General features: G+C 41.5%; 2 protein-coding genes across 5 annotated transcripts in view; both read right to left on the minus strand.

Moving 5' to 3' along the window:
* The window catches only part of crocc (ciliary rootlet coiled-coil, rootletin), a 28,528-nt gene extending 11,289 nt beyond the window's left edge, over positions 1–17,239 (minus strand). The window contains exons 1-23 of one of the 4 annotated variants that reach the window (XM_033626380.2): positions 17,232–17,239; positions 12,881–13,007; positions 12,642–12,787; positions 9,996–10,187; positions 9,829–9,912; positions 9,646–9,737; positions 9,353–9,518; positions 9,155–9,261; positions 8,836–9,063; positions 8,406–8,496; positions 6,848–6,934; positions 6,550–6,765; positions 5,795–5,994; positions 5,501–5,683; positions 4,411–4,555; positions 4,171–4,317; positions 3,623–3,853; positions 3,175–3,368; positions 2,969–3,096; positions 1,902–2,071; positions 1,601–1,780; positions 1,293–1,427; positions 1,046–1,189 (exon numbers count right to left, since the gene is read on the minus strand). In XM_033626380.2, the coding sequence (XP_033482271.1) occupies positions 1,046–1,189; positions 1,293–1,427; positions 1,601–1,780; positions 1,902–2,071; positions 2,969–3,096; positions 3,175–3,368; positions 3,623–3,853; positions 4,171–4,317; positions 4,411–4,555; positions 5,501–5,683; positions 5,795–5,994; positions 6,550–6,765; positions 6,848–6,934; positions 8,406–8,496; positions 8,836–9,063; positions 9,155–9,261; positions 9,353–9,518; positions 9,646–9,737; positions 9,829–9,912; positions 9,996–10,187; positions 12,642–12,776 (3,255 nt within the window). In that variant the 5' untranslated portion in view covers positions 12,777–12,787; positions 12,881–13,007; positions 17,232–17,239. Of the gene's footprint in view, positions 1–1,045; positions 1,190–1,292; positions 1,428–1,600; positions 1,781–1,901; positions 2,072–2,968; positions 3,097–3,174; positions 3,369–3,622; positions 3,854–4,170; positions 4,318–4,410; positions 4,556–5,500; positions 5,684–5,794; positions 5,995–6,549; positions 6,766–6,847; positions 6,935–8,405; positions 8,497–8,835; positions 9,064–9,154; positions 9,262–9,352; positions 9,519–9,645; positions 9,738–9,828; positions 9,913–9,995; positions 10,188–12,641; positions 12,788–12,880; positions 13,008–13,330; positions 13,603–16,695; positions 16,838–17,231 lie in introns of those variants that run through there. The other 3 variants (XM_078168352.1, XM_033626378.2, XM_033626375.2) reach the window with 3 other exon arrangements.
* Positions 17,240–19,007: 1,768 nt separating this feature from the next.
* On the minus strand, positions 19,008–26,687 carry necap2 (NECAP endocytosis associated 2). Its single transcript, XM_033625708.2, has 8 exons — positions 26,507–26,687; positions 23,823–23,923; positions 23,151–23,255; positions 22,058–22,139; positions 21,590–21,698; positions 21,295–21,439; positions 20,210–20,294; positions 19,008–20,054 (listed from the first exon to the last, which is right to left on the minus strand). Exons 1-8 carry the CDS (start codon positions 26,599–26,601, stop codon positions 20,006–20,008), a joined length of 771 nt encoding a protein of 256 aa, XP_033481599.1. The 5' UTR covers positions 26,602–26,687; the 3' UTR covers positions 19,008–20,005.
* Positions 26,688–27,043: the final 356 nt, after the last annotated feature.

Here is a 27,043-nt window from a genome sequence, read left to right on the forward strand (position 1 = left end):
AACAACCTCTATTGGTCATACCAAATTTATTTTAACTGATTTCAGTGCCTACACTTCAGCTGACATTGTCTTTTAGTTTGTACACTTCCACCTCAATCTATTACATAAAATCCACCCGACACTTCAAGTACTTTCAGTGCCTGAACTTCAATGATGGATGTGTTCAGACTGATTTAAGGCCTGCGTGAAAAATGCAGCCCTCTCATTGATTTGAATGGAGCCAGTCAATTGGCGCAGAAGGCTGAACCAGGCTCAACTTTTGCGGCAATGCAAAGCAGCGTCATCTAACAAAGTGCTGCGTTGGCCAATCAAATACATGCTGAAACACATTCCTGGTACATTTCTTTGTAATGTGAACATCATATTTCTACTGCTGAGCTGTTAAACTTTACAGAGATGTAAAGTCCTGTTGTGTTGTGCAGTATTTTGGCTTCTGGTAAGCCTTTATACACATTAAAGGTGCAGTCTGCAATTTAATCCAATAGCCTTTATGTCAAATTTAGCAAATATCTCCTCACGATCTGCTGGCTGTTCATTCTGCATGTGCTCTGAAAAAATATTTAGTGTTCATACACAACCCTGGTTCTGTAAATAAAAAAACAAAGTGGTTCAGACCGAGCTAAACAACACTATACCGGCTACTCTCCCTCTTCAGCATCCCTGCTCATGAGAAAAGAAGCTTCACCATGATAGTAATGAAACGTTAATTACACTGGATATATCATCGAGCTTCTGAAGCAGCACTGACAGGACGGGTTTGTTTGGGAGTTGAGTTTCAATATCAACAATCTTCCTCCAGAATCACTGACTCCACCTTTAATTTGTTACTCAAACTGGACTTCCTGTGTTGTATTTCTGGTCTCACCAGCATCTAAAACAATACGCCCCCACCAGTGCAGCCCACTCCGTTGTTTTAACACAGGGCTGCTTTTAGTCTGAATCCTGATTAAATCATCAACTCCTTTCACTTCAGCTGACATGATATGCTCTCTGATTTTTACTGCATCACTCTCATATTCCCACTCGTATGCAAAGCATCATCTACCTCTTTGAGAGCGGCGTCAGCACGTGACTGAAGATCAGTACAAGTCTCTCGTAGACTCTGGAGTTCCCTGTCATGGACAGAAGCTGCATCTTCCAGCTGAGAGCGAAGCTCTAGCAGCTCGCTGGTCAGAGCTCCAACTCTGATCTGTGTGAAACAAAACAGAGTCAATTTAGTAAATATTCCTTGTGTTAGATAAGACAGAAGATAATTAAGCAACAACAGAAATTCAGACAGGAAGTCACATCACCTGCTCCTGCTCTTTGTAATGAGCTGCTTCTCTCGACATCCGCTCAGCCTCCAGGGCTGCAGTGGACAGCTCGGCCTGCAGGGTGGACACCCTGTCTGACAAAACTGCTTTCTCTGCCTCCTTCAGAGAAAGGGCCTGGGAACAGAGACAAGGTCTGCTTAACAAAGAGGAGGAACTAACAACACTGAGCCACACTGTCTCTATATCTAATGAACTCCCATGACAGTTAGAACAGTGTGGTTGAAACCATTATTATAATAAATAGGAGTGTTTATCACAGTGTCTCAGAGCTTTGAACCCAGATCGACCTGTTGTTTCTCAGTCTCTGCCTGCAGCAGACTCTGATCTCTGTCATGCTGCAGACTCCTCAGCTCATCCTGCAGCTCCTCTCTTTCTCTGTCTGATTTGTGGAGCTGATCCTCTGCCTCCTGCCGGAGCCTCCTCAGAGTGCCCTCATGCTCCATCATCAGGCTGTGCCGCACCACTTCCTGTAAAGCACAACAGCCAAGAGCACAAACATGGACTAAAGCCTCATCAGCCTTATCCGAAAAGTAAAAATAGGTTTACGGGCAGAGCTCTGAGTAACACTGAAACACTGAACCGTCTGACCTTTTCTGAGACTAGCCTCTCCACCTCCTCCTGATGCTCTGAGATGGCCTTGCGTAAAGCCTGTTGGGCCTCCAGCTGTGCAGCATTTAGAGTCTGAGTCAGAGCTTGTTTCTCCCTCTCAGCCTGGGCCAACACATTCTCCCCATCTGAGCGTACACGCCTCAGTTCAGCTGGAAATCCCATCCAGGAAAACATCCAGGAGAGGGAAACACAGGACTCATTCTGTCATAATACTGAACAACTGTCTTTCACATTATAGCAAACATCTACACTACACAGCTCCTAAACAGACAGATCACCCCAAAATGAAAAATAGATACTTTTCCTCTTACCTGTAGTGCTGTTTATCAGTCTAGATTGTTTTGGTGTGAGTTGCCAAGTGTTGGAGATATCAGCTGTAGAGATGTCTGCCTTCTCTCAAATATAATGGAACTAGATGGCACTCAGCTTGTGGTGCTCAAAGCACCAAAAAAGATATTCACAACAATGTCTCTTTCCAGAAATCCAGACCTCGTTGTGAGCAGTTTCATGTAGGAACTATTTTCTTTCTATTAAACTACACCCACCCATCATTACGCAGAAGGAACTGTGTATCTACTCATGGACAAGAGGATCGTGCTTGTGACAGCACAAGATCTAAACATTAATGGCGTTCTCCTCAACTGAGCTGTAACGTTAGCTAGCTCAGTGGTGCTAGGTGAGCTAGTAGATGACGCAACTGCTCTCAAAAAGGTCTGTGGATTATCTTGAGTAACTGGGTCATGATTTCTGGAAAGAGACATTGCTGCAAAGTTTTTCAAATGTATTTTTGGGCCCTTTCAGCACGACAACCCGAGTGCCACCTAGTTCAATTATATCAGAGAGAAGGCAGACATCTCTACAGCTGATATCTCCTACACTCTGCAACTCACAGCAAAACAATCTAGTCTGATAAGTAGCACTACAGGTAAGAGGAAAAATATGTGTTTTTGATTTTGGTGTGAACGGTCCCTTTAAACGGACATATTTGTGTCTTATTTTTGACTCGAAAAAATCCTCCTCTCTCTTCTACCAACTTTGTCACCCACCTGCTGCAGTCTCACAGCGGACTCGAAGGCTTTGGTTCTCCGTCTCCAGCTGCTCTCTACGAGACTCCACCTGAACGAGCTGCTGCTGCACTTCAAACAGACTGGTTTCCAGGGACTCACGCTCCGACCTGCGTGGTTACAGACGAGTTAAACACACACTCTCTCATGTCAAAATGCCTGTGTCGTTAACAAACAACAACACACACCTGAAAGCAGCCAGTTCCTCTGACAGCACAGTGTTTTCTCTCTCAGATGCTGTGAGCTGGACCACCAGAGCTGCTTTGTCTCGGGCCAGTTCTGTCCGACTGCGGCCGGCCTCCTCTAAGGCCACCTCGTTCCTCTGGCCCTCTCCTCTGGCAAGACTCAGCTCTGAGCCCAGAGAGGTCACCTCGCCACAGAGCTGTCAACAAACACCAAAACATAAAGCAACATGAGTGACAAGAAACAATCAAACAAAGGAATAAAAATTTTACTGACAGATTCCTTTGATGTTTTAGCAAAATAACCATCTGTAAAGCACATAGCTGCATAAGAAGTGTCTCTAAATGAGGTCACATCACCTTCCTAATCAGTGCATCACCCATAGCTTTTGCTTAAGTGTTTTTAGGCTGGACTTAGCCTTTAAATGATGATGTCATATAATCTGGTATGTACCTGGCTGACTTTCTCCTGCAGCTTAAATCTCTCAGCCCTGAGACTCTGCAGCTCTGCCTCCATCCCAACACGGCTTAGCTCAGCATCCTGCAGCGACTGGTGCAGCGTGATGCGGGTTGAGTCCAGCTCCAGCCGGTCCTGCTCCAACCGCACAAGCTCATCTCTGATGGTCAGCTTCTCCTGCTCCACCTCCCGTTTCTGAACCTGCAGCAGGGCCTTTTCCTCCTCCAGCTAAGAGACAGAGCGAAGGATGAGACTCAGAGAGGAGGCTGAGACGCTCACATTGATTCACTTCTCTTTAGCTTTTTGTTTTCACTCTTGACAAAACTGCTTTTGTGACTAAATCTGTGCATTGAGACTACATGACACGCAAAGGAGGGATAGATGGAGACAGATAAGGCATGTAGTGTTATACAGGCAAATGAGCCATGACTGCAGACATTTGACACAGCTAAAAATGCTAAGAGAATGTGGTTGGACACATCGTGAACTAGTTTATTTCAAGCATACTGAACCTTCAAGAGAACCTTCTGCTGAGATGACTTCACCTGGAGAATGTAGCTGTTAAGGTTAGTTTTGTCCTGGGCCAGTCCCTCATTCATGCTTCCCATCTTGGCCAGAGAGTCCCTGAGAGCTGCATCCTCAGACTGCAGCTTGTTGAGCAGCAGAGAGAGCTCTGCGTTACTGCCCTCAGCCTGGAGGGGGGAATGAGGGCCACACAAAGGTCACTCACAACAGTATTAAATCTGCAAAAACTAATATGAGCACACTTTTTTATTTTTTTTTACCCGAGCCAGTGCCTCAGAGAGTTGGGCTTTTTCTCTCTCCAGCAGCTGCCGCTCAACCTCCCCCTGCTGTTGAGTCTCCCTCACTGCGGACAGCTCTCCACGCTGAGCGGAGCCTCGACTCTCACTCTGCTCCAACTGCTTTTGTCTGCAGCAAAACATAAAGAGCAGCACAGTGCTAAGGGCCCAGTAGAAGGTGACATACAGTGTGTGCTCCAGATAAGACACACAACACAAGTCATAATTACAGCAGAAGTCATTTTAAAACTACTAAATCTGTTGGAAAAATGCATACAGAAGAAGACAAATAGAGGCACTGTGGCTCAGTGAGCTGAGTCAGCTGGCTTGTCTGATGTGTGAAAAATTAATTTTATGGTGTAAAGGTGTCAGGGCAGCTCTGCTATGGTGCTTTGCATCTGATGTCTTCACACTGGCTTTCCATCTGTTGAAAAATTGATGTCAACTGTTGGTTAGTTGGTTTGTAAAGCACTGAATGGTTCAGGGACCAAATACATTACTGATCTTCTGCCACATTATGAACCATCCGGACCTCACAGGTCTTCTGGGACAGGACTGCTTTGTGTCCCCTGAGTCAAGACTAAACATTGAGAAGCAGTGTTTAGTTTTCTGCATCACATATCTGGAACAAACTCCCAGAAAACTGCAGGTCTGCTGCAACTTAGTTCTTTTAAATCAGGCCTGAAGACTTTCCTGTGTGCTGCTGCCATAAATTAAATTAAACAATTATTCATTTCTTACACTGCACTGTAACTTTTACTCTTGTCATTGTATTTTAGCTTGTTTTTATTTATAGTCTCATAGGACTTTTTAATTGTTTTAACTGTCGTTTTATAATGTGTTTCTTTTGCATCATACAAAGTTTTGAGAGTTTGCATCATATCTGTTCACAGGTGTTAGGTGTTGTTTTGGTTATGGTAAGTTTTTTAAATGAAGACGATCTCTGTATATGAAGCTAACACGGATCTTCTGAATGGCTTCCTGTGGGCATATGCATTGTGTGTTGCCTGCACCACACTTTGTGGATTAGCGTCCTCATCGCATTCACTTAGTCACCATCAATTAACCTACTTACATCCTCTGAGTCTCTGCCTTTGCCCGCTCTCTCTCCTGAACAGCGGCCTCCTTTTCCTCCCTCTCGTGATCCCGCTCTCGCTGCATGGACGCCACAGTCAGCTGTAGCTTCTCGCAGTCCATCTGCAGGATGTGGTTGGTGCTCTGTGCTGCCTGCGCTGTCTTCTCCAGGCTCGCCTTCTCACTGCAGTGTTCGTGATGTGTGAAGGAGAACAGTGTGTTGAAGTTATAGGAGTAGTAGTTTCAAGGATTAGGATTAGATGATTGTAAAAAGGTGATATAAGTGTCTGTAAACCTGGCCAGCGTGTCTCTCTCCTGCTTCAGACGGTCCTTTTCTCTTTGTGTGGTCTCCCTCTCTCTCTGAGCAGCGTCCCGCTCTCTCTGCAGAGCTTGGTTTCGCTGCTCTGCATCTTTTTTGGCCAAATCAGTCTCTGAGAGCTGTTTGCGCAACTGTTGAAGCGAGGACTGGGCAGAGAGCAGACGGCCTCGAACATCCTGCAAGCATAAAAAAGTAGTTCAGATGCAAACTCAGGGTAACAGGGACAATTGTTTTATATCATTTTGCTGAGCACCAACTATGAAATTCTATTAAACCCCTCTGTATTTGGATAGAGGCATCTTAGAGACAAATATTTAGGCAAACAAAACCACAATTAACAGCTGTTATTTGAGTGAATTGTCCCTTTGAGCTCTGCTAGTGAGTAGACATCTGCTCTCATTGTGTCTGTGAAAGCCTAAAGGCCTGCTGTAATGTTGTGACTACAGGGACTCTGGTTTAAATTGTATCTGTAAGTAAAAAATATGGCATAGTCCCCTCTCTCTCCCTTTAAGTATGGTCTGAAGTATGTGAGTATTTAAATTTAAATCGTCTTGATACATGCGAATTATAATAACCAATTAAAAGATTACTATGAAAACTCACAGCTGTTACAAAACCAGCATTATTTTTAGTTGTCCCTGTGTTCTCAGCACATAAAAGGTCCATAAACAAAAATAATTGAATGTTCCAGAAGCACTTGATGAAATGAAATGAATGAATTGACATGTCACCTGCAGCTGGAGTGTCTTGTTTGTGACTGCAGAGCGCAGAGCTGACAGCGCCGTCTCAGAAAGAGGAGACAGCGAGGATGAGGCCCGAGAGGGGGAGGACGACCTGCAAGGAGAGGAGGAGCGATGAGGGGAGGAGCCTCGGATCAATGCCAGCAGCGGAGCCCCGGAGTTGTCCTGGTCTGCCTCTGACGACGACTCTCCGTCAGACAAAACCGTCTACAAAAAATGTTTTAAAAATTAAAATAAAGCACTGCCATCTTTGTGATATAAAATCATGTGCATATGTGCAGTTGTGTACCTGAGCGATGTCCCGCAGGGTGTCGACCAGCGTCTCAGTGTGAGCTCTCATCACCTGCATGTCAGTCTCATCGTTACCGCTCTGCTCCTGAGGGAAAACAGAATGAAGCACAGACACCTCAGTCACCCAGAGGAGAAACACAAGATTGAAAAAGTTTTATAGCCTTAAAGGATATATTTTCCTTCTCGTCATCAAATCCTGAGAAAAGACCAAAATCTACAATGCAAATACAATTAGTCTTCTTTAAAATATTTCTGACTTTTCAGTCTGTGGCTTCACACCAGAAGTCGATTCGTTCCTATTGAAGACATGCGTGACTCCTTAAAGATCCCCTGTGCTCAAAAATGTGTTTTTCTTCTATTAATGTGCCCTAAAATGTCTGACCTTGACTATACTGACTTGTATCTGTGTATAGTTTGTCACTAGAGAGTTGTTTTTATATTTCTCTACTGAAGGGGAAGATGTCTGTGCACTTCCCTAAAATCTGCATCTGTCTGACATGCAAACAAACACCGGGCAAACTAGATTAGGTAAATCCCTACTACCAAAGCTAATCACTGCCTAATACGGGAAACACATATCGATGGGAAACAAACTTTGACTCAACATCGGCAAAGAAACCTGAACCCTCAGCAGAGTGGACTTGTCAGTACAGAGAGCAGAGTTTGAATTAGTATATTAAATGTTTTGACAGCAAACATGGTAGAGTGTGCGGTTTTTGGATGTAAACTGTACCAACATGAACACACACTGTAGCAGATATTATTGTATGTTTCACAACCAATAATGCTGTGTCAGTCGCTGCCTGTTACAAGCTAACAAACAAATAGAAGACCAAGTACTCTTACAAGCTGCTAATCACTGCTTTCGGTGCACAACAGACTAATCATCTGAGTCTGAGTCTGACTGAGGCTCAAACACGTATGACTGAATCTCTCAAATGTTTCCTTTAAAGCTAATGCTAGCCATCTTAATGCAGACTGCTCGTTCACTGGTAAAGCTAACGCTAGTAGTGCTCAGTGCTGGAGAAAGTGGAAAGCAAAACCTAGCACAAGCAGCAATGGATGGTAGGGCAGGGGCCAGATCAAGAATTTCTCAATGATGGACAAAAAGTGGATCTGCTTTCAACTCCTCAGCTTTTTATGTGGGAAACCATGTTAAACAAAATATGAGCCTTATTATAGAAGAGTATTTTTACATACTTTAAAAGTGTGTGGAGGGGGACTTTAAAAACAGGTCAATATAAATAGTTTTATGTTTGAATGAGGCTCAAACAGCAGGGCACTGTAACTTTTGGCAAATATTAGTCAAACAGGAGTAAACACTGTGGTTGTTAGGGACTACTTTCAGCTGTGGATTGACATTTGGAAGAATAGTGATTGTTTACAACAGCAGGAGAGTGTGGGCAGGACAATCTCAAAATAAACTACTGTGTGTGTGTGTGTGTGTGTGTGTGTGTGTTCACGGTAATGGAGGAGCATGTTAGCCCGTGCAACAGTGTGTCTCACTGATGCGCTTTTAAAATTTTGACCATAAGGAAAAATGGCCGCTGTCTCACCTCAAGTCTCCTCGTCAGCACGACAACCTCTCTGTCTTTCTCTTCTATTTGGCCCTTTAGTCTCTCTGCCTCTCGTACCGAATCTGACAACCTGAAAAGCAACACACAAAGAAGGCCTTCATACAAATGTTGTTTAATTAAGCACAAACCTGTACGCAGGGTTGGATAGTAATAGATTACATGTAGTTAGGATTATGTAATCACATTAAAAAACACAAGTAACTATAATCAGTCCAGAATGCATTTGAAAAAATGTGTGATTAGAAATTAGTCAATTTAAAATTCATGAATTTTTTTTGTAGCCAAAGCTCTTTGCAAAAATGCATTTTATTTGCATTGAAATTATTTTGAGATCTTTAAAGAAAAAAAAGAATATCTGTAGAGATGAATTTTTCTGAGGCCTGTCAGAGATCTAAACACAGTCACTGACCTGAGGTTGAGCTCACTTCTCTCTGCATCTGTTCTTGTCTGAAGATTCATCATCTCTGACACTCGTTCTCTCAGCTGCTGCTCCAGCTGAACCCGCAGAGCCTTCTCTCGCTCCAGGGCCAGAGCTGTTCCTCCCTCGCGGGTGTGCAGGGTGGCAGACAGACCTGCACAGGACACCTGAGCAGAGTGGGACGCCCGAGCCAGCTCGTTACGCATATCTGACAAGTCCCTGAGATTGGAGAGAGATTGACACAGAGGGACAACGTTAGTACCATTATATCAGAACACAGGATGAACATGATGTGGCAAACAGTTAATACCTTTCAGTTGCGCTCTTCAGTTCACAGACATGCCTCCGAAATCCGACCACTTGCCGCCACAGCGTCAGCAGTCGGCTGTGCTCAGTGCTGAAGTAACTGTGGAAAGACTGAAAGGGGAGCAGGAAAATAACATGTAAATTATCTTCACATTTTTCTCCATTTAAAATGTTTAATGTTTTGTAAGCATCCCTCTCTGACCTCCTCCTCTCTCCTCCAGTCAGACTCCTTTTGTTCTAGTTCCTCCCTGGCTTTCGTCCAATCAGCAGAGAGCCTGCGGATGTCCTGGCTCAGGGCCTCATTGGCCAAACTGGCCTGCTCCAGCTGCTCTCTCAGCATGGCGTTCACCGCAGACAAACTGCTGCTCCTGAAAACACACGGGGGGAAACACATTTTGTTGATGGAGCAAGTCAGGTGAGAACAATGTGATATTCTGAGGTGTCTGATGCACACGGGCCCAGGAGACATGTGACACGTCTCATGTAATCAGTCACCTCTGCTGTTCTTCCTCCAGACGGATTAAAGCGTCCTCCAGGTTGCTGCTGGCTTCGTCTTGATGGCGACCATTTGATGACTCTCTCTGGCTCTGAACGAGGAGATAGTTGATATGTTTAAGTGTTATTTGTGGAAAGTCAATGTCGTCTTTCAAAAAGTCAAAATCAATAAACGCCACTCACACTCAGCCTGTGTTTTTCCAACTCTGAGGAGCGCTCTTGCACCACCTGCTCCAGATCCCCACACCTCTTTTTGTACTGAAGCACCTGAAGAAGCAAGAAAACGATTACTGACTTGTAACATCCCCGCCGACTACATCTCAACTAAAGATGGAGTAAAACAATCAGACCTTGGCCTGCAGCTTCTGCACGAGCTGCGCCTGCCTCTGCTGACCCTCCTGATACGCAGTGAGTTTACGCTTATAGGCCGCCTGCTCCTCATCCAGCCGCCTGCGCAGGTCCACGTTCTGCTGTGCCAGGCTGCGTGACTCTGGTGAATCATGATCACCATCTCCCGTCTCAAAACGTAGCGCCTGCTCCAGCTGTGGGTTTAATTAAAAGTAAGAGGCAGGGGGTGATGTTTATCTCACAGATTTACACGTACTATAAATCCCATCATGCTTTGAGACTGAAAGTTCGTTCCTGACCTTGGAAACAGCTGCTGGCAAAACAATATCAACAAAAGGTTCATTTAGTTGTGCTGTGTTGTGTTGGAGCTTTAGGGTCAAATTTTGATCAAACTTAGTAGCGCTGATATACTGCAGGCAAAACATGGTTATTCTACAAATAACTGGTACTCTAAATCAGTACACTATTTTATGCAACAATTATGTGTATTTATAAATAGAAGTACATCATTTTCAAGAGAAATTACCTCATAGTATTTAAAAATATACTTCAAACATGGCAATTGCTAGATAATGTGTGATAACATGTCTGCTGGTCATTTTCATATCTTTTGGGAGTGTCCTAAAATATCTTCTCTTTCTTTGATCAGATCAAAAATGAGTTTAGAGCTGGATTTTAACTTCAGTGTAATTTATATGGGAAATGTGCCAACTGGGCTGTCAAAGCAGGTCAGATATTTATTACAAATACTATTAGTAGGCTGTAAAAAAGCAACAACCAGGAAATGGCTGAGTGAAGAGTCTCTAATAACCTCTGACTGGATAGAAATAGTTAAGGAAATTTATGTTATGGAACAGCTGACTTTTTCTCTGAGACATGCCACAAAATTATGTGAAAAATATTGGAAAAAATGGAAATATCATTTGACTGTTTACTTTGTTTTATGCCCCTGGTATTAAAACATACAGAATGGACTATAGCTCATAAATGAGTGGGAGAATTCTCCCTCCTTAAAAATACCCTGGCTTTCCAGGAATCAAAATCAAGGATCATGAGGACCTTGGTGATCTTAAAGGACGATCATGGACATAAAGGACCCACTATCTGTGATACAACAATGTAACCTTGCTTCTTTTCATTTTCTGTTTTACAATATGTTATGCATTTCACCTTCTCCTATGATGTCCCTGCCTGTTGTCCTTGGTTTTGCCATCCTAGTTTAACTACATTTAAATCTCACTAGCTTTTTCAGTGGCCTAGTTAACTAGTTTGGGTCATGTAGTTTTTGTAGTCATTTAAAAACTACATGTTTGTAGTTTTCTCATGATGTCTTTTGCCCCATACAGTATGTCCCAATGCCATTGCCAAGGACTGCTCTCTGACTTCAGTATTCTTTATACGGACCTATAAGGAAGTCTTACTTAAAATAATATACTTTATGGCATTTATAGCAATAAAAGTGTTTTTTGTGATTATGCACAGATTATTATATGACTATTACAAAAAGTATACAAACTTTTGATTTTCATTTCAGCTCCATGAGATGCTGTAAATATTTATCACTCGAGAAGCAGCATTTAGTTTTTCTGTCCAACAACCTTCCTGTTAGCCACTCCCGTTAATTTCATCAAGTTATTATTAATTTCTTACACTGCACTGTATTTTTTTTTCTTGTATTTTATACCTGTCTTATTCTATTTTAGTTTGTATTTATTTTGTCTTCTCTTGCTCCTCAATGTCTATTTTAATGGTGTTTATATTTCCTTTGTGTATTAATAATGAATTATGTAGCAGACAGCAAGCACAAATTTATACTTCACACTGTATTGTTTTCAGGATCATTGTTTTTTCTGCATATTTTGTAGCCCCAGTATTGTTAACTGTTGCTCTCTCACATTTTTTTGTATTTTTATCCAAACTGAGCTAATAATTATGAATGCAGGTATAATAAGTGGCAAGTGTTTCTGATACCTACAGCAGCAGAAAGAGCTGCAGCATCCCAGTGTGACCACCTATTTACCTTAATTTCATTAAATGAAATTCGTTGATAAGAAAGGAGATTAAAGTCCACTCTCCTCCTAAAAGCTTTTTAATAACAACCTGTTGCAGCAAACTTTCTGCAGGCTATTGCAGAATGTGGGACATCCCAAATACTGCAGGATGAAGAGCAGTCACCGGTGTACAGTTATGAACACAGTTTCATAAATGACCTTCTTGCTTTGAAGGAAAACATCTGAGTTATCTTTTGTGTCTGGATGCAGATACATTCAACCCCAAATGAGATGTGTGGCGCCCACCCACCACTACACCTCCTCTCGAGCCCCTGTTTACAGTCGCCCAGGGTGACAGACACCATGGCAACATTCCACTTCAGTTCATTCCAGCCCCCATCACCTGGGAGACCAGCAAATCTCAGACAAAGAAATGAAATGGGAAAACAGGAAAGTGCCACAGCATTCTCTTTGGGCGCATTTGTAACCTTGAGGATATGGAAAGTCTTGAGATTTTACTTTTTACACAAAGAGTGGAGATGAGGTACAGTCATGTGTAGAAACCATGATACTTAACTTACTCACAGTCATATCTCTCATCCACTTCTCAACTCACTTTGCCTTTTAATACAAGTTATTGTTGTCCTGGTGTCTTACCCTCTCACTAATGGCACCGTACTTGATGGCGAGCTCGTCTCGGTCAGCTCTGCTGTGTGCCAGCAGGTCCTCCAGCCTCCCCAGCTCACCCTGCAGCACCCGGTTCTCCTCCTGGAGGGACATGACTGAAGACATGGCCCCGGCTGCTGAGGCAAAGGGCACACAGAGACAACGATTACAGGAAAGAAGCGTTCAAACATACATTTGACATGATGGGGGGGCAGACTGGGGTCACTCACAGCTATCACTGAGGTTCTTTGTGACAATCTCTCTAACTCGTGCTGGTAGACATGTAGGGGGGGCGTCTGGTGAAGGGCCCCGGACGGTCAACCTCTTCTCCTCAGACAAAACACTCTCCTCCAGCCTCTGGTGCACAAAACACACACATTTGATGCTTTACTTTGAGACATTTAGAGAGGAAATGAGCCATGAGAGACAAAAACAACCCAGCAAATCATACAAAAAAGCTCCATAGACAGGCATGTGAGAGATGATAATGGTGATGTGTTTGGAAAGTGAAACAAGACCAGGTGGTGCCACAGTGGTCACGTCAAACTGCTGCGTAATGAAAACACAACACACACACTCACATTAACCAGCAGCTTTATGCGTCACACAGCAGTGCCACAATAAACACAGTATATGTTGAATAAGCGATGGAGGATGGAGGACAGCCCGGTGCGCCTCACCTGTATCACTGACTCCAGTTTGTTGGAGTCGGTGTCGGGGCTCTCCGCCGCGCTCATCGCAGCAGAGATCTAAGATCCTCCGGAAAGCAGGATGAACGCGACGTCTCCACAGACTGACCTGTCGTCTCTTTGCCTTTCAGCAGGTGCGATCAAGAGGACAAGTTGACAGCCAGGAGCCGGTTATGTGTCTGAATGTGTCGGAGCTGACAAAGTTTGGCTGCAGAGGAGCAGAGTGTGTGACCCGTCCTGTCGCCTCCTCCTCCGGTACAGGCAGGCAGAGATTGAGGACAGCAGGATTAACAGGGTTTAAGATTCACACCCCTGCACCTCCTCCACCTCCTCCACCTCTACTCCACTCTCACTGCGCGCATTCACAGCCCTCCACACCACCGCTATTCAACTGCACTACAAAGAGGAGCCCGAGTAAAACTTTAATAGCCCTATAAGACACCATACAAGGGATAAAACCCAAACATATTTTGACCATCAGTTTTTTAATGTTGCAAGAATATTATTTAATTCATTGATTTTTAAAGTAAAATGTAGGCTACAATAGATGAGGTTGGTTGGGGTCAACATTTTTACAAATAATTCTGTACAAAGATCATATTCTTCATTATTTATGATGGCAGGTGTTCTCAATGTGCAATAGTTCAAAGTGTTTAATCTTGCATCCAGTTATGTGAGACGGTTGCTATGCTTCCAATCCCACTGAGAATCAACAGCCCACAAGCTTTACCTGCAGGGTCCCATTTACCCGAAAGTTGGCCTCACATGCCCCCCAGCTTAAGGCCTTTGCACACTGAAATTTTTTTTTTCGTCCAAAATTGTTGCACCTCTAAAAATAAATGCTACCACTGAGTCCGAAACTTTAGTCCGCCATTTAAGTTTTTGAAACAGGTTTGATTTTCTGCATTTGTTGCATCCGCCAGAAGCTTTTAGAGACATTTGACCAAGAATCAGTGGAGAAGATGTGGCCGTGTCAAGAGGAAGGGGTGCACAGTATCATTTCAGACCTCAGATAACTCACGTCCAACAGGTCAGATAGTAATATTCAGGTGGATGATGATGACGACTATTGTAGCAACTGCAGGAAACAAACTAAAAGTCGCTGAGAGGCTGAAGCCGGGCCTGGTTTACTTGTCTGGCACACCAACAAAAAATATTCACTGAGATCCAAAATACGTTAAATTAATGTACTAGTGAAAAAGAATCAACTTATTGTAACATGCACAAGCTTCAAAATAATCACAGCGAACAAAAGAAAGGGGTTGTTCCCTGTGATGAATCTACAGAGAATTACTGTACACCAGCAGCTTCCCTTGGCTTGACAGAGATTTACGGTGAGTTTAGCTCATTGCTTAACCGTCCAGCCCGCAACTCCACTGTTTCGGTCCACTTTCACAGCTTTCATAGTGTCGTCTTTAGCAGCAGGCGGCGGTTTTCAGTGTAAAAAGCTGTAAAGTCCACTGTAGACTCCCTGCTCAGCACCAAACAGCTCACTGACACAGTTAGAGACCAGCTGGTGAACACAGTGGAGGATTTAGTGGCTAAAGAGTCAGATCTTTCCCTCAGGAGTTGGTAGAGACCAAACACAGAGCTAAAAGAGAGCACTAATAATGGACTTACATTCACCAGCTGAAACAGAAACATGACTTCAGCTGTAACTGATCTGTGAATAAGCAACTGCTTGCTAAAAAGTTCAACATTTCAGCCAATTTGTGTTTGTATTGAACCATGAATGTATCAGCAGAGATATTGGATGAAGGGAGATACCCAACTGTAGGCTTATCCAATGTTAAGAAAACGGTTACTCTTCCTGTCTCCTAAGTGGGCGTGATTAGCGCTCCCTCCAATCAGAGCCTGTTCTCCCTCACCCCCCCCTCCCCACCACCGTGTTGAACAGAGGCTCTGTGGATGTCTGTGTATGCGGGTCGAGAAGCAGGTGGAACGAAAATACATTCTTCCTATTATTGCAGCCTATTGTTGCACAAAGTTTGGGCATTTTTTATTTATTACTAGCGGTAAATAACTGTTTGTAAGCTAACTGTGATTTTACCGCCTGTTTATCAAGATCACGAGATCTTGCGAGAACTTGTTTTCTGAGACGGACAGGGCTCAAACAAAGTTAACTTTCTCTTGATCTGTGCGGATGAAAAATGCAGCTTTAGTGTCAGAATATTGGGAAGATGTGTGGCTTGTGGAAAATGAACCCAATATTTACTTTAGTGTCTACAGAGCGAAAGAATTGAACATAAATTGTGATCACGTTCATTTTCCTCATTGACGACAATACATTCAGAGCTGCCGCAAGTCTCCTACGGGGGCGTGGCGCTGATGTCACTGAATCAGGAAGTGAGCTGAGTTGGGTATCTCGCTTCATCCAGTATCTCTGGTATCAGTGAATGTGTGTGAGCTACCGTTTGTCAGAATAGCAAGACTAGTGAAGATATTTTCTGCCAATAATGATACCAAACAATACCCCCAACAAATGTGGCAGGCATTTTTTTATTTCCTTTGACATTTTACAGACCAAGCAAGTAATTGAGGAAACATACTGCAGATTAATCAATAATGAAAATAACTGTTAGTTTCAGCCCTAAAAATGTGACGTTACACCTGACCCCATTCTCCCCTACTACTGAAACACCACTGCACCATTAACCACAACTGCCTAAAACCATAAAATGCTTTAAAACACTTTTAAATACAATAATCTCACACTAAACACTGAGTAATTCACAGATTACTCTTCATGAGAAGTCTGTGGTCATGTGAGTGTAAAATTATGGCCCAAGCATTAAACATGAGGGGGTCTGCACTGAGTGTTTGGATTGTCATAGTTACAGACAAAAGGGTCATTGTGTCACTACCAGACCCCCAGCCTAGCCTTGACACACACACACACACACACACACACACACACACACACACACACACACACTGTACTTCTACACTTGTGACGAACCTCAGTATGGTTTCAAGAGAGTTTAAACATGTCAGGAAATAAGAATAAATGTTAACGTTGTCACGACTCACAGCAGGTTTACAGTTACTTGGTGCATCTATACTGATAATAATGAATTACAGACATGCTGTTGATACTGGGGTGTTTCTCTTTAAGAGTTTTAGCATTAAACATTTTATAAATTGTCCACAGAAGTCACTGTCTCATGATGATTACAGAAAAACTGCTAAACTTAGACTGCATGTTATCTGTCTAACTGAATGAACCATGAACCATGAAGACATAAGCTTTTAGTTTACTCAGGTAAAACTGCATTAACATCTGTAGCGACCCCAGCTGGCCTGTTAGGAGATGACTGGCACTGATTTCACAGTGAGTACATCTGAGAAACACACACCTGTTGATCTTTCATCTTCCACGGGCCAAACCACACCTGAGTGCGACCCAAACTGATGACTCCTCACTCTTCATCTTCATTTGAACAGCCTCAACCAGTTGATCTGACCATAAATTAACTACTGAATAAACAGTCAGGTCCTCAACTGCTTCCTCTTCCTCTCCTTTTCATGCTTCAACACCTCATTTGGTGAACACATGAATAGAACATCCTCTTTATTTTAGCACACATCCAAAATGCATCCAAAAAGACACGCCCAAGTTTTCAAAAGTCTCAGTGAGGAGTTGGAGGCGGGAGGAGGAAGAAGAGGAGGAGGAGGAGGAGGAGGAGGAGGGGGGGTTATACATTAAACTGAGCAGGAGCAGCATCTGATCAAATCAAACTGATCGTGAATAGTTTTCCAGCAGCACAGACTGAGATCTGGACACAAACACGCTGCTATGGAAACAAGCTCCTGCATGTGAAACGCATTTTGTATCGTGAGTGCTGTGTTCGCGGTGGAAACATCCACTTCCCTGTTTGCTTCATATTCTCACCTCGACAGATCGGTGTGATGAGTCTTATCCTGCTGTCCCTGCATTCTCCTGAGCCGGCTGTAGTGTTTCAGAGGCAGAAACAGACCCCATCCACAGCAGTTATAAATGTACCATCAGCTGCAGGCAGGCTGAGTCGCCTTCCTCTGAAATCTCCTCCATGCTTTTTCCGGGGAGGGACTTCCAGTTCAGCAGCAGCAGCCTGAGGTCTGTTTACAGCTCTGTGTGTATACATGATGGTCTGCTGTCATCATGTGGTCATCGTCTCATCTGTCTAAATGTTTCCAGTGAAATCTATCAGTAAACACTGTTTTATTGTTTGTTTGTTTCAGACAGATGGTTCAGAATAAATCCAAAAATAGTCCAAAAATCACACGATACCAAATAATAATACCTTTATGATGAATTCTGTGGTGAATTAGAAATTTTCTAAATGAAGCTCCAAACAGCTTGATGGATCCTAGAATTTATGGCCATAACTGCTCTTACATTATAACTCAAATGTGCCTCGTTAATTTGGCTAAGATTTGGTGATTACTATAAGTCCTCAAAAACAGATAAATAAAATTTCAGTTGTACCTCTAATTATTATTAATTAATTTATTTTTTTTTTTACAGAAAACAGTTACGTCTTTTCCTCGATAAAATAAGTCAAGTTAAAGTCTTAAATGTAAAACAGTGATCAAATCTAAAACTTTGAATTAATATGACAAAATCATTTAGTGTGTATCACTATTGATGAATTTAAAATACTGTACAATAAATTCAATAAAACCTACATTTAACTACATTTATATGACATTTAAATGGGATATTCTTAAGTTAAAGGTCAAGTGCGTAGGTTAAGTGGCTTCTAGCCGTGAGGTTGCAGAACTCAAACTTCTTCTATGTGCCAAGTGTGTAGGAGAAATATGTTGACCAATGTGATGATGCAAATGGCCCCACCTAGAGCCAGTGTCTGGTTTGTCCATTCTGAGCTACCATAAAAACAACATGGCGGGCTTCATGGAAGAGGACCCGCTCTACATGTAAATAAAAACAGTTTATTCTAAGGTAACGAAAACAGTTGTTGGTTTCAGGTAATTATACACTAATGAAAACATAGTCTTAAATAATATATTGCATTTGGTTAGGCTTATTTAATATTATTTACCAAAAATATTTTTGGTATTTTAAAGTATGGAAAAGATGGAAAGCAGGCAGTTGTCAAGCTCTTCCTGTTCAATACATTGACACATGATCAACTTCAGAACAATATAGATATATAGGTTGATGGTATATAGTTACGATACATATTTTATTGTGAAGATATACATTTTAATTTTTATATCTTAAGTACTAGTGTTAAACATAGAATAATGCAGATTTATTTTTATTTTAATGCACATTTCATTTTTACTTTTTTTATTGCTTTATATTTACACACTTTTATTTCATACTCTTATTCTTACTTATAATTCTCCATTCTTTACATTGGAGCGACTGTAATGAATCATAATTTCCCCTTGGGGCTCAATAAAGTATTTCTAATGCTGATTCTGATGAAAGAACTTGAAAACAACATGGTTACGTTTCTTAAATGAACTTCAATTTGCCTAACTGGGAAAAACACTGATTGTGACTGAATATTAAAAACAATCCTGTTAGATTATGTTGCTGAGAACACTGAGGAGGAGGTACACTGCAGCTGTGAAGAGAAATGTGTAACATGAGCTGAGGACAACACCTCGGTACAATCTCACAAGCAGACTGGTTCACTAATAAAAGTCAAAACAAGACTCACTGAAATATACTGTTTATTTACAAGAAGACATAGGTTTACATTTTATACATTTTAGATCTTTTTCAGAAAGGCACTTAATCAAATACTCGATGCAAATTAGCGACAAGATTGAGGAAGTATCTATTTGGTAAAAGGCACATATTTAAAAGCAACGACACACGAGGTAAAGACATATGAGGGGCGTACACAAACACACAAATGAGCGAAACATGTTCAAACTCTGAATGACAGACGAAATGGCCATCATGACTTATTCTTTCCCAAACACCATGATTAAAAAAAAAATCTGGGTATTTCTCGTGAATATTTAAGAGGTTTAATGTAAAACTAAATCAGAAAATATCAATATAAGCTTTGCAAAATCTCCTAAAACAAAAACTAGGAAACAAAACTAAACCCACACACATACTGGTACAACGTTAAACAAAATGTGGATACTTCAATAGGTAAACTAACTTTCCCAAAATGGTAAAAACAACCTTGAGATGAGTGGTGCTGGTGTACTGAGATAACTGTACTACAGGAGCGCGATGTAAAGATGAGGAACACTATCGAATCTGATTCTGGAGAGATTTACAGTGACAAGGAAATGAAACTAGAACATTTGATTTAAGGCAGTGGAGAAACGTTCTCATGTGGTTAGTGTAACTACACCATCTCTGCCTTCAACCATCAACATGCTCACTTGTCTTCAGGAAACTCCAACAGTGACAGTTTAAGGGTCACCTGACGTTTAAGAATCAAAGAAAGATCCCACTTCATGGCGGAGTGTGAGAAAAGGATCTGATTGTAGAAAATATGTACATGTTTACTGTTTGTTCCTCCAGAGTGTGTTGGTCAGTGGGCTATAGTTTACATGAACATATCCTTTACAGAACAAGTGCAGCCAGAACAAAAAGTTCGCTAACAGTTCCTCTCTTTTAGTTTCTTTTCGCCACAATCGTCCTGTCCGTGGAATGTGTGGAACCTGAGTGTGTGCATGTTTTCTCACCACTCAACTAAACTGCACCCATCCTGATGATTTGACAGCATCTTTACTGGAGCTGTGGAGGAGAGTGGGGGGTGAAAGGGTGGGAGATGAACGTGTGATGATGATGAATTCAAAAACAATCATGTTGCATGAGCACAGCTGTGACAGATGGACAGGATGGATCACTACACAGACAAAAATACAGGTGACGCTTTGTGTAAGACTTACTTGGAGCCTGCAGATGTGAAATCTCCCCACACGTCGGCGCTGGGTTGGGCTGCAGGGGCGGGGGAGCCAAAATCTAAAAGAGTGGCTGGATACGGAGAAAAATAATTATGGAGAGCAGAAATAATATTTACATCATGTGAAGATGTTTAAAAATAGGGTTGCACCGATACCACTATTTTCAGACCAAGTACTTACATTTGGATACTTACTAAATACTGCCATTACAGTTCTAACAATGACTTTAAAAACTCTTTATTTTCTTACCTCTCAGAGGAGTAAACCATTAGTTTAGAGCAGGGGTGTCAAACTCATTTTAGTTCATGGGCCACATACAGCCAAATTTCATCTAACTGAGCCGGACAAGTAAAAACATTTCATAATAACCTTTAAATAACAACATTCAATTGGTACCATTCACAACTTTTCACAGTGGAAACAGAAAAAAAAGCGCACCGCACTGAACTGTACCGTACCGTACTGTACTGCTCGGTGGAAATGGAGCTTTAGACTTCACTATAGTGCATTAATATTAGGTGAGCAAAGTCATCCAATGGGCTGGACTGGACTTAGTGGGTCGTGCTGGGCTTTGAAGCCAATTTTACATCGTGGCCAAATATGAAATAACAACCTCTGGGTCCATCACTTATTGGCATGGGGCCCAAAAACATTTTTTTCCCCATAGACTTGTATTGTGAAAGAGACGTCTGTTAATCAATGGATACATTTTTTGTAGCGTCACAACCCCTGCAAAATGACTCATTTTACTATTGAGATTTGATCCATTTGTTTGATAGCATTTCGAACTTCTCAAAGAGCCGCACAACTAAATCATTTTATCCCCATTAAGGGTGGAGGAGGGCTAAACCTGCCTCTATCGCGCTTGCTCTTTGGGCACAACAATGCGGCAGATCTGAGTAATTTCATACTGCACAAATCAAGCTTTTCGGATGCCACTGTGTCAGAGTGGTTTTACAAGTACGATTAAAACTACATGAGCACAGTATCGGACCAATATCCAATACTGGCTTTGGTATTGGTGCATCACTATCTAAAAACTTTTGATCAATCAAAAGCACGGTGATCACCAGTGTTAGTTTCTGCAGCTGGTACTGTCTGCTGTGCCACAGGAGGTGGTATGACACCTCCAACCTTGACACCTGGTGGAGGAGGGAGTAGACCGCCACCCATGGGCCGCGGTTTGGCAGCACCTGCATCCTTCTTCTTGATGTTCTGTAATAAACAGAGTTATGATGTTTCTGAACGTCTTGATTGTTTAACTAGTGGCTATTTTCTGCATAGAATCTGCCATCATCGTCCAATTATTTATTCATCATTTTAGTAACTCCTTTACATCTGTCGTGTTGGAGCTGAATGACTCACCCCAATGCTGATCTTGATAGTCTGTCCCTCTTTGAAGCTCAGGTCCAGTTTGGGTGCTGCGCTCTGAGAAGCTTCCTGTTTTGCGATTTCACCTTCTTGTTTCACCCACCTTTAGAAACAGAGTTTGAAGCATGATAATTATCACGACAATCATGGTGGATAGAGTCAAACTGGGTCACTGCAGTAGCAAGATACAAATAAGCAAGCACCACTCCTGTATTGTAAGTATACTGTAGGTGTGACTAACTCCATCTAAAAAAGTTTTGTGTGAGAGTCTGAGTGTGTGAGTGTGTGTGTGTGTGTGTGTGTGTACCTCTTTTACACTAACTTAGAATGAAGACAAAATAATGATATGAATGATGGACCAATGTGCACTACTATCTATCCACAAAGCAAATGTGCAAGTATGAGTGTTGTTCACTACATCACATTTAAGCATAAACGGCTACATAAGAGAAGCTAACTTACTTGAAATGGTCTTGTAAAGCTACATTGAAGTCAAATGAGTCTCCACGATCAGCAAAACCCAGACCGATGAAAGCATGACGCCCTTTATGAAGCAATTGTAAAGACAAAAGCACATTAGGATACCTTATGCATCATATAATAACACATCAAACATACTTATTCCTGCAGTAGGATACATACAGAAGGGGAGAGTATAGGTCTGTGACTTAGCAACAAATTGATCTTAAAACATTTAGACTTTTTTGGGGTTGTCTTACATTTAAAGACAATATAAATGCTATAAATAGCAACAGATGGCACCTTCGTGTAAAAAAAACTCTTTTAACTTTATCTTCTTTCACTTGCCAACTGCAGTGTGAGACAGACCAAGAGGTGCTGTGAAAGAGCTAAAAACCAGCCAAGTTACCAAGTCTTGTGCCACTATGACGTCACTTTAACGATCACGGTGATCAATGATAGTGAGTCATCAAAAAACCTGTATGTATAAATACAGTTTTCTAATGTAAAAACAGCAATTCAATCAGGATGCTGATTCTCTTGAAAAGGAAAACTCTATTAAAGGTCTAGTGTGCAGGATTTAGTAACATCTAGCAGTGAGGTTGCAGACTGTAACCAACTGCAACTTCTCCTCTGCGCCAAGGGTGTAGGAGAACTACAATGGCGGACACAAACACATGAAAGGCCCTGTGAAGAGCAAGTGTTTGGTTTGTTCACTCTAGGCTACTGTAGAACGACATCATGTAAAGGAACCCACTCCGTATGTAGGTAAAAAAAAAAAAAAACACAACAACAATTCTTACACTAATTAAAACATAGTTATGAATAATATATTCAACTTCTGCCAATATGTTCCCCTAAATCCTACACACTGGACCTTTAATCAGACACGCTAGTTGAATACAATCCGTCTTTTTTTTTGGTAATTATTTAAAATAAATACCTAAATTAAGAGTTTATATTTCTACTGATACAATGTATTGTTCTATAAATGTGATATTATATTGAATATATCTTTAGCACAGTATAACTGCTTATGTCTTCTTTTCAAAATGTTTTTAAGCAGACATAGGAGTCCCTGGTGAAAATGTCTTACCATTGCCATCTTCTATCCGGATCACAAAATATCTGCTGGAGTCTGTGACTGCCTCAACTACACACCCGGGGTACTGTTCGACTGGAGCTTGAGCAAACAACTCTCCTGTAAAGAACAAATTTACATCAGTGGTGCCTTGGGGTTATTTCCTGTGTTGTAAGTGAGCATTGTGTTGTTGTAAATCTACCACAGCAGCCAATTTCCCTCACGCGGTGGACCATATGTTTTTGAACCACCATCTTGTGCCACCTACATGTGATCCATGTAACACTAACAAAGCTAACTATGACAACTAACTACAACAGGATCTGTATTCAGTGCTTGTGAACAGAGCAGACAGGTCAATGAGACAGTCTGACTCTGTTCCATGTCTAAACTGGTTAGGATTTCTTGCTAATCAGTTCTGCTCTAAAGTTCAAATTGAGAAACTGATGGCTCACTTTAAACAGTCAGCATTTTACTAGTACTTCCTACTGTGGTACTCATGGAAAGTTCAAAGACTCACCCAAGTGAGTCAGTTCTTCTTGTCTTGCACAAGTACTTGCAGACATAAAAGGTTTCGTAAAAGAGATGTCTGTAAACTGTGTATTTTGGTGACATTAGTAAAAGGACTTCATGTGGTGAATTATGCACACGTCACATTTATCTGCAAAGAGATGCCAGTTTGTTCACCTGTGTTTCTGTCCTCTAACTTGATGTAGGCCATCTTGCCTTTCGCAGTGATTTTCAACCTGCCGCTCCATGCAGGCTCATCCAGCTTCCAGTCAGCAGCACTAAAAATAAAAAAACAGGAAACGCACATCTGAGTATGAAAGTGACTGACTCGATCACTGCTTTTACACAGGCAGCTGCAGCTTTCCACAGCAAGAGGAAGTGAAATCAAATGTTTTCAGGAAGACTAAAATGAGACATTCATGTCAAAAGTCATCTCTTTTGTTCTACTGCCTACTGAAGGAAATCAATAGCATAAAAAGGACAGAATGGTGCTTATTGGAAAAAGAAAAGTGAATGTGCATTGCTTAAAAAGATGTATGGGCTCCTTTTCATACATCTCATTGGGATTTAAAGTAAAACTGACAAGTAAAAACATGATTACAATACGACAGATATTATATTCCTGGGTTGTATTTGATTCTTGACAGTCTCAATCCAGTACTGTTCAGAATGAGTAGGCGCTACTTTAATCTTGTTCCACTCCTTGTCTGTCACCAAATAATGCCATATTTAAAAATATGTAAACATATTTTTCTATAACCAAATTAGCAGGAAACAGATATTCCACATGTAGGTCCAAAGGCAGAAACACAGAGGCTACAGTCAGTGTTTGCCAGCCTGTACAAACAGATTAAAACACAAGTTACAAATCTGAAAGTGACTTTAGACTCTGATTGTAATTTTATTAGTTAGTTTAATAGGGTTGTCATCTGAGGAACACTGCCAAAATTCAACCATGTTTAACACAGAGCGATGCTGAAATGCTGATACATGCTTTTATCACAAGCCGTTGTTGAAAAAATTTGCATTAACTCAGAATGCTGCAGCCAGAATTTTGACCAACACACACACACACACACACACACACAAAGAAAGAAAAAATTACATCACCTCTCCGCTCATGTCACTGCACTGGCTACTTGTATATTTTACAACTGATTTTAAAGTCCTTTGCCTTGTATAATCTAGCACCTTCATATATTTAGTGACTGTCTTTCATTTTACGTCCCAGCAAGAACCCTCAGATCTTTGACTGCCGTTCTTTTAGAAATTCCTAAAGTCTCCCACAAGAAATCAGGTGAGGCCACTTTCTGTTTTTATGGCTCTAAACTGTGAAACTCTCTCCCCTTAGATGTTAGGGCAAACTCCCATAAAATTTTAAAAAGAAATTAAAGACTTATCTTTTTAACTTGGCTTTCAATTTGGGCTCGTATCATTGTTAAAATTTTGTTGTTTGTAACCAAATTGTTTTTGTTTGTTTGCTTTGTTTGGTTTCCTCTCACTTATTGCTCTAACTATATATATTATATATTTTTTTTTTATTGTTACTGTTTATTTGCATCTGATTTTGTCTTGTTGAGCACTTTGGGCTGCATCTCTGCGTGAAATGTGCTATATAAATAAAGCTATTATTATTTTTATTGCCATCATTAGATTGAATACTATACTGGGCCTGAAGTTGAGAGAATGCTTTAAGAGTCATCCCCTCAAATAAATTATTTACTGTCATCTGATCACCTCTCCCAGCCCATTTAACAAAACCACCACTGTCCAGTTTAGTAGGTAAAAAGTCACTAATAGTTATCCTTGATTGAGACACAGGTAAACAGATTTTTTTTTTATCTTCTTCCAAATGTTGAACATATACCTACCGTATCTTGCCTTTAGGAAGGGGAGGACATATACTGATACACTAGTTACAGAGCCTTGTTCTATGTGCACACACTTTACATACATGTCTAACTATATTCATGAAGCCAGCACTTACAGCTGTGATGCCCAGTAGGAACATCTGCAGTGAGCCAAGGCTATGTCGTACTTCTACTTGTGAGTGCAGAGAATTTCAAAACTTGGATTTTTATTTAGTTTTTGTCAACTTTGTTATGATTGATCAGTGATAAACTGTTGATACCGTGATGGATGAAAACTCCTCCTCGGCCTGTCACACTATAAAGTGACTCCACCTCATGGATAGTTAAGTGCCCCCTGTACAGTCAAGGAAGTCTGGCTAACGTAAAATCATATTATCATAAATTTATTCCGACAAATATGTCGGCACACGGTGCATTGAACTACCTACAGTTTAACAACAGTTTATGCATTTGTCGTTGAATTAATCGTCACGCAAACTCCAATCCACTGACTCTCAGTGGACACTTAGCTAGTTAACAGCTAGCATACTCTAAACCCCTGCATCCATTATCGGACATTAGCCCTGACATTTTAAACTTTTCAGGCGTAACAGCAGCACTGTTATATATTCGTATGTCTTTCACAATTAAAGTTAACTTTTCAAATGACAGCAGGTGTAAGCTTAAGTCGCAGTTGGTAAACTGTTTGTTGACAGAGTCTGGATCACGGTGTCCCATTACAGTGAGCTGCACGGTAAAGTTGCAGCGGCGAGTTCGTGTTTGGAAATTATGCTAACATTATTAGCGCATATAGCTACTAACCAGCTAACTATGTCTGTTTATCTAAATCTTTATGAGTTACTGTCGACGAAATAAAGAAAAGTAACATTTTAACAACTATCTGTCCGATAATGGATGCATTTCCGTTGCAATAGCTTGTTGACGGACACTTGTCTCGCAGTCATTAGCCTCGTCAGTCACAGCCGTTACTGCTCTCTGGGCTCAACTTACCGATATCCACGGTTAGAAGCTCGCGGCGGGATCCGGTACACATGGACCTCGGGCTTTACACAGAGCATAGACTCATAAGTGTTGTCTTCTGCCATTTTGTCAAATTTCACTAACTATCAGAGCCAACTTCCGACTTTCAGTGGACACCACTGCTGGAGCTCAACCAGACGACAAGATCCCAGAGCGAGCCGCGGTGCTCGAATCAAACAGCGCCCCCTGTGGTCGGAGGAGGAAGTGCTCAGATCTGTAGTAAAAAGTATGTCAGGGTGTTAACAGGTAGCAGTGACTGAGGCCAAATAAAATGCTTTTTAAGAGCTTTTCAAGATCATTTTTAACCAAATTTGGACTTTTTCGGAAAAATATAAAGGCATATAGTAAACATGTGGCCCATGCAGAGGTAGGTTTGATATAGGAATGTGATTAGAGTAAGTTTTATCACAGGTATATGTAGACTATCAAATGTTTGGCAGATATATAGATATGGGAAGGTTGTGTTAGGGGAGTGCATATTTGTTTTGTAACACTGGGTGGTACTTG

This window comes from Epinephelus lanceolatus, chromosome 1 (assembly GCF_041903045.1).
Source record: "Epinephelus lanceolatus isolate andai-2023 chromosome 1, ASM4190304v1, whole genome shotgun sequence".
NCBI classification, from domain to species: domain Eukaryota; kingdom Metazoa; phylum Chordata; class Actinopteri; order Perciformes; family Serranidae; genus Epinephelus; species Epinephelus lanceolatus.